Source organism: Pteropus vampyrus, unplaced genomic scaffold, assembly GCF_000151845.1.
Source record: "Pteropus vampyrus isolate Shadow unplaced genomic scaffold, Pvam_2.0 Scaffold203, whole genome shotgun sequence".
Lineage (NCBI taxonomy): Eukaryota > Metazoa > Chordata > Mammalia > Chiroptera > Pteropodidae > Pteropus > Pteropus vampyrus.
In genome coordinates this window covers 509,341-516,294 of record NW_011888984.1, presented here as the reverse complement: position 1 = coordinate 516,294, position 6,954 = coordinate 509,341, and the positions used below count along the sequence as shown (strand labels likewise).

The following is a 6,954-nucleotide window of genomic DNA, read 5'->3' as shown; positions in this document are numbered from 1 at the left end:
CTGAAAATCTGGCAACCTCCAGGTAGCATTCATGACTGGGACGGGCATTCTCAGTTTCCCACAGTTCCCATCCCTCCTAAATTCTTCCCAACCCTGAGGCCGAGGACCACTCAGCTTGTGTTACGATTTTCCTCTTAGCATCTCTGCACACCTCTCCTGAAAGGGTTTGCGCTTGGGATCCGGGTTGGATCCGTCTGAGCAGCGCTTGCAGAAGCCCGCCAGTGCCCCCTCGCGGAAGAGTTCGGAATCCGCATCCATTAAGGAACTTGGAGAGGACATCCAATCAGAGAAAAGCGAGGACCGGAAATTGACCAATCGAAAGCGAGAGAGGGGCCGGATTCAACCAATGAGGACAGAGAGCGCTTGGAATAAAACTCTTTTATTGAAGTGGGACGCGGACACACACGGAGTCTTTTTTGATAGGGTCTCAGGGCGGCCCCGGCTGGGGGCGGCAGAGCAGACGGGCGGCGGCGAGGCTGGTGCCATGGCGCTGGGGCCGCGCATACTTGAGGAAGATCGCGGCGCGGCCGGGTGCAGGGCCTCGGAGCGCGGCGCGGGCCATACACGGCTCGAGACTGCCCAGTTCCGCGGGGCTGCGTCGGGGAAACGGAGAAACTGAGGTGGACGCAAGGGGTAGTGGCGGAGACGACCTGACCTTGGAGCTGCGGACTCGAGGCCGAGAAGACGCGTTGACTTGCGTCCCTGGGGACTGCCCAGGGGCTCTCTCGAGGTCGGACACTCATCTAGAGTGCCTGGAGGGAGCCGAGGAGCGGCACACCCCCGATTCTCCCCACAGGGCGCCGCTAGGGAGAGCCAGGGCCCTCGGGGAGGGAAGGAGTGGAGATGAGGACAAGCACGCATCCAGCTCTACGCAGGGTCATGGGCTGGGAGCAAAGACGATTCATTCTGCCCCTCGGTGGCGGGGTTAACAGGGAGGTGGGAGCTCTAGCAGCTGAAGGGACACCCCGTTCGCGGCTAGTGAGCTGAGGAACTCGAGGCTGGCAGACCTCTCATTCTCAACCCTGGAACGCAGTGAGAGCATCTTCTGGGCCTGGGAGATCCTATCTCACACCCTGGACAAGATTAAGGGTCCCCAGATCTGGATAAACACCGCCATTCTCTCAGACGCCCCTAGAGAAAAGCAAATGCGATCCGCCTCCCCCCTACCCCATTCTCTCCTACACTCAGAAAAATCAAGTCTAGGGGTCATCGTGTCCCCCTTCTCCATAAGTGTCTCTCATTCTCTGTGACGGTAAAGACAGCAACCAGGAAGGCAGATCTCTGAAGTCGCCGACTCTCAGGAGGGTGGAGAGGCCCACCCCCGTGTCCATACCTGTAAAATGCCGGCTCCAGCCCAGAGCCCGACCCGTCCAGCACGCGGTGCGCCAGGCTCAGCGCTGCAGCTGCAAGGCGACCAGGCTCCCACCCAGCGGCCTCGGCCTCCAGCAGAGATAGCTCCAGGAAGTAAGTAGCAAGTAGCATCACCTGCCAACGCCACAGAGAGACTAGCAGACCACGCCCCTAGCCCCGCAGGCCGCGCCCCAAGTCCATGCAGGCCACGCCTCCGCCCCGCTCACCTGGGGACTGCTCTTGGCCAGAGCAGCGAGTAGCCCAAGGCAGAGGAGCGGACCTGGGTGGTGCAGCCGGAAATCCAAGCGACTCAGGACACGGCGCTCCGCGCGCAGAAGCTCGGCCTGTGAGAAGGAGCCAGCGCCCAAGAGGCAAAGGGAGGCGGGCTGCGGATTGTGAAGAAAGAGGTGTTACTCCCTGCCATGGAGTAACTTGGGATCTGTTCCGTCCCATTTCTGGACTTCTGTTTCCTAGTCTGTAAAATGGAGCCACTGATTTGTTGTCTGGAAGTAGCGGAGAACGGAGGCTTCAGAGTCGGAAATACCTGGGTTCGAGTTCAAACTCTACCACTTGTGCACTGTGTGACATGGACATTCGCGGGAGCGTTCTAAGACTCAGCTCATCTGTAAAAGGACGATGTTGCTCCTACTTCACCACGCAGTTCTGCTAAAGCACTAAGGTTGGTCATGTTAACTGTATCTACTAAAGAAGAATTATAGCTACTGCAACTATTCGAGACTGAGTCCAAGTCCCAACTGCTGACTTTGGGCAAATGTCTTCCTCTCTCTGGGCCTCAATCTTCTCTGTTAAAGGGACACATTGATAGCCCCGAACGTATACAGGTCTGCTGAGATTCCAAGAGGACTTAAAGCGCTCGCTGGGCACAGTGCTCGGCACAGTGAGCGTTCATCCTGGGACTGCGGCAAGAGTAGTAAGGGCTCCGCCCTCCCAGGCCCACCCCGGAAGTACCTCGGGAAGCACGCACTCTTCCACTTTGCACGCCACGAACAGGCAGGCCACGCCCAGCAGCTGCAGGTGACGTAGGCGCACTCGGCCCGCGCGCAGGTAGGAATCGAGCAGGTGCACGGCCAGGTAGAGCGTGTCGCCTGCCAGGCCCAGGTACTCCTGGGGAAAAGTGCGGGTGACCACCAGGCTGCGACGCAGGCCCAGCGCCGCCCCCTCCCCGGTACGTACGTGCACCTGAACCAGCCAATCCACCACTAGCGCGCGCATCTCCGGGGTCACGGTGCGGGGCAGGGCCCTCCGGGGCGGCGCACGGCACACCTGGGGTTGGGCAGGGACGGCCTCACTCTCCGCACCTGTACCTCGGCTTCTCTCCTGAGCTCCAGCCCTGGGTGCCGCAGCATCCCCGCACCAGCTGGACATGACGTGAGCGCCAAACCCAAACTGGCCTCCAGCATCTCCAGACGTGCTGTCGCCTCCTTACCCATCTCTCCAGTCTGCAGCCCCCATTGCCACAGGACCTCCGGGGCATCTCTCCCTGGATCCTCAGAGTCCACTCGTGGTCACCAACCCTCAGAGCACCCAGAAGGGTCTTTATCAAAGTACGAACCTGGGCAAGGAGCTCCCCAGCTCAAAACCCTTCCAGGGCTTCCAGTAAGTACCCTCAGGAGAAAATCCTAATTTCTTTCAGACTCTCTCAGGCCCTGCCCCTGCTCTAACATCACCTCTTTGTGCTCTCAAGTCACACTCCAGCCACACAAGGCTTCTTTTGGCCCCTGGCTCTGCCAAGCTCATTCCTACCTCAGGGCCTTTTCATGTGTGTACTGTGCCCTCCACCTGAAGCGGTCCTTTTCCTGTGCGTTGCATTGCTGACTCCTCAGTCCTAACTAAAATTTCCAGGCTTAACTAAAATTTCCCCGACTTTACCCATACTCCTATTTCATCATCTTATTTCCCTCAAAGTACTTTTCAGTCTGGAGAGAGCCGGTGTTTCCTTGTTTGTTTTGTCTGTTTGCCCCACTAGGCTGCAGACATCACAGGGCAGGTATTACTGTCCCAACGCCAGCTGTATCTAGGTTCCTAACAGAGACGTGGCCCGGAGAGACGCTCCCGTTAAATTTGTCCCTTCGGTGTTTCTTCTGACAGTGCCTGTCTCAGACAGATGTCTGTGGACTACCAACGGCCTGTGTTTTGGTCTTCGTGGCCGTTCTAAAATTATCACCTACATTTGTTTGCGCGTCTCCCCACAATGAGGACAGACTATGTTGTTCATCACAGCATCCCCAGTGCCTAGAACATGCTCTAAAACACTTGTTAATAAGTCGCTAAACATTTCTGAAACAAATAGAAGTGACGAACGAGGAGCTCTGAAATATCGAAGGAGGGGCTGCAAACAGGTTGGGGAGGATAGAGAAGGGCATTCGAGGGTAACTATGCGGGAAAAACCAATCCGCGAACTTGGGGCGGGGCTGGGAAGTCAGTGGGACGGGAAGAGACGGACTGCTGGCCGGGAGGGAGTTCAGAAACGCCTGGCGAGCGGGCGCCGGGCGCATCCGGCAGCTCTGGCTTCGGCTAACCCGCCCGGCTCCGCTGTCCTCCGGGGCTTGGGGCGGCCCTCTCACCAAGACCTCGGCGAAGATGTCCCCGGCGTACTCGCGTTCTCCCTGCAGCCCCAGCGCGCCGAGCGCCTCCTCCAGCCCCGGAGGCGCGCACGACCCCGGGGGCTTCTCCGGGCGTCCTAGGGAAGCGCTCGTGCCCGCGGGGGCGACGTCTGGGACCGCGGCACTCAGAGGTTCTGGGTCGAGGGAGGCGGCCGGACTCTGCAGGGGAGACGGGCTGAGGTCAGCGCCTGCAGGGAGGCCCAAGGTGGGAGGTGGGACCCCGGTTCTTGCATCTCACCAGCATCCTCCTGACTGGCATCAGGGGCGAAACCGAGCGCCCACCCCTTCCTGATGGAAGAAGGCCCCGCGCGCGGCGCTTTAAATGCGTCTGGGCGCATGCGCGTTGAGCACGCCTCACCTGGGCAGGTGCGTTGGAAATGGAGGGTGCTGCACAAGTCGGCTCTGCCGCTCCGAACCCTGTAAGATCAGGAAGCTGGAGTCAAGCCCGCGTCCTGCCACTTACTACATGACCAGAGCAGCCCCTCGGAGCCTCATTTTCTTCAGCTATGAAGCGGGAATTATTTCAAAATCCAGCCGACAGAGTTGTTCTGAGGATTGTATAAGTTTGTCTTTATTAAGTGGCCAGCACAGGGCTTAATACAGTCAAAACTCAAGACATGGGACCTACCAGTCGCTTCACGAATATTTATGGAAGCTCTGTGTTCCCTGCAGTGGGAGTTGAGCCGTGAGCGACCCAGCTGCAGCCGCTGCCTTTCCAAGCCAGCGCGTCCCTCAGCTGAGCCGGTGATGGGGCTGAGTCCCCGCAATCGGTCTGGACCAGTGCAGCGGCCTCCTCCCTGTCCCCAGCTCCTACAGTCGCTTCCCCCACAAGCGGCCAGAAGGGATCCTGTGCACACCTAGTAAGTCAGATCACACTCAGCCTCCGCTCAGAACTCCATCATGGTTGCCATCTCCCTGAAAGTCCACGGGGCCCTATATTATCCTCCACCCCACACACACCTGTGAGCTCATCTCCTATTGCTATCTCCCTCACTCCCTCTCCCACCGCACTGGCCTCCTGGCTCATCCTCACCCACACCAGGCACGCTCCGACCTCAGGGCCTTTGCACTGGCCATTTCCCCTGCCTGAAATGTTCTTCCCTCCCGGACCCCACATTTCAAGGTGTTTACTCAGATGTTACCTTCTCCATGAAAGTGTCATCCTGAGCACTTTATGTCCCCATTCTCTGTACTTATTCTCTTCTTAGCATTTACCACCTTATTGTCTCCCTCCTGACTAGAATGCGAACCCCATGAGACAGGGCTTCTCGGGCTTTTCATTGCTGTAGTCCCAGAGCTTAGAACAGGGCTGGGCACACAGCACTCACTCAATAAATATTTGTTGGATGAATGAGTGAACAGGCTGAATTTAACTTAGAAATAGTGGTCTCGAGGGACCACTCTGAAGAGGTGACATTGGAGCTGAAAACTGAAAGAGCCAGGAATGCAGAGAGAGGGGAGAATATCCCAAATGGAGGAAACAGCCTGAGCAAAGGCCCTGAGGTAGAAAAGAGCTTCCTATTTTCAGGCATTGAGAGGCCAGTGAGGCTGGAAAAGCAAGCAGAGAGAAAAGTGTGAGATGCTGGACCAATGGCTTCCTGTCACACTTAAAACCAAACTCCTTACCTTGGCCACAAGGTCCCTTTGGCTCCGTGTTCTCTCTCTAACCTCATTTCCTTCCCTCACTCCACTGGAGACACCTTGTCCTCTTTTTGTTCCCCAAACACGTCAGGGGCTTTTGTACTTGGTGTTCCCATCGCCTGACACTTGGTGAGAACCCAGATATTTACATTCTCCAGTATCTCTACACAGGATACTAACTATAAAGGCAGCATAGTGGCTTTACAGCGGAGAAACCTGACACCACCTTAACCAAGGGGTCGGTCACCACCAGTAATGGGAGAGATCATATCATGTGCCTCCTGATAGGATGCACTGAAAAGGGCACATCATTTCTGGGAATTTCTGCCAAAAACAGCATGAATATAACCACGAAGAAACATCCGGCAACAATCCCGAACGGAGGGGCAGTTCTGCAGAATAACTGCCCTCCCTGCAAGTGTCAAGCCTGACAGCTGAATGCAGCTTGTGAGCCTGGACGGAGTCTCTAGCCAGGAAGTTATTCTTTCATATACAAGGACATTAGTGTGACCATTTCAGTGTTGACATCCTGGTCTTGATGACTGGGCTGCAGCTCTGTAAGAGAATGTTCTTGTTATAGGATATATAAATATGGAGGAGGAGGAGGGAGGGAACTGTAAAACACCCAGGAGAACCTGTGTGAGGGGGAGATGAGAATATTTTGTACTTTTTCTAAATAAATACATTGAGATTTACGAGAAGTTGCAGAGTTCTCATATACCCCATTTTGTCTCATTCAAGGAACCAACAAGGATATGTTATTAAAGTCCATGCTTTATTAAGACTTCCTGACTTTTTACCTAATGTCCTCTCTGTTCCAGGATCCCATTCAGGATACATTACAGTCTTCACGTCTCCTAAGGCTTTTCTTGGCTCTGACAGTTTCTCAGGCTTGTCTCGTTTTGAACCACCTGGCCAGTTTCGAGAACTAGTGGTCAGGTATTTCGTAGAATGTCTCTCAGTTGGGATTTGCCTGTTTCCTTTCTCAGAATGGGGAAATCCATTTTGGGGAAGGTCACAGAGGTGAAGTACCACGGTAACGGCAGCGGGTCAGACACATAACTGCCAACGCACCTCATTGCCGCTGACACTGACCTCGCTCACCAGCTGGTGTTTGTCAGCCTCTTCCTCCTTCTTAAACTGTTCTTTTTGAAAGAAGGCTCTTTGTAGTCCCACATCTGAAGAGTTGGGGTTGTGTCCCCCTCCTTGAAGGCAGAGTAGCTACAGAAATTATCTGGAATTCTGTAGAGATGTCTCTTCTCATTTATCATTTATTAGTACAGACTCATTTTATACTTTGGGTATAACCCAATGCTATGCTATTTACTTTGCTCCAGTT

The 6,954-nt window shown here is 55.3% G+C and overlaps 1 protein-coding gene across 4 annotated transcripts in view; it reads right to left on the bottom strand.

Moving 5' to 3' along the window:
- Positions 1–1,191: 1,191 nt before the first annotated feature.
- The window catches only part of LOC105300159 (RAC-beta serine/threonine-protein kinase), a 57,251-nt gene continuing 51,488 nt past the window's right edge, over positions 1,192–6,954 (bottom strand). For all 4 annotated transcript variants that reach the window (XM_023537932.1, XM_023537935.1, XM_023537933.1 and 1 more), the window contains 6 exons: positions 4,333–4,391; positions 3,936–4,133; positions 2,545–2,634; positions 2,320–2,475; positions 1,578–1,736; positions 1,192–1,485 (listed from right to left, as the gene is read on the bottom strand). In XM_023537932.1, coding sequence (XP_023393700.1) covers positions 1,207–1,485; positions 1,578–1,736; positions 2,320–2,475; positions 2,545–2,634; positions 3,936–4,133; positions 4,333–4,391 — 941 coding nt within the window. In that variant the 3' untranslated portion in view covers positions 1,192–1,206. The remainder of the gene's footprint in view (positions 1,486–1,577; positions 1,737–2,319; positions 2,476–2,544; positions 2,635–3,935; positions 4,134–4,332; positions 4,392–6,954) is intronic.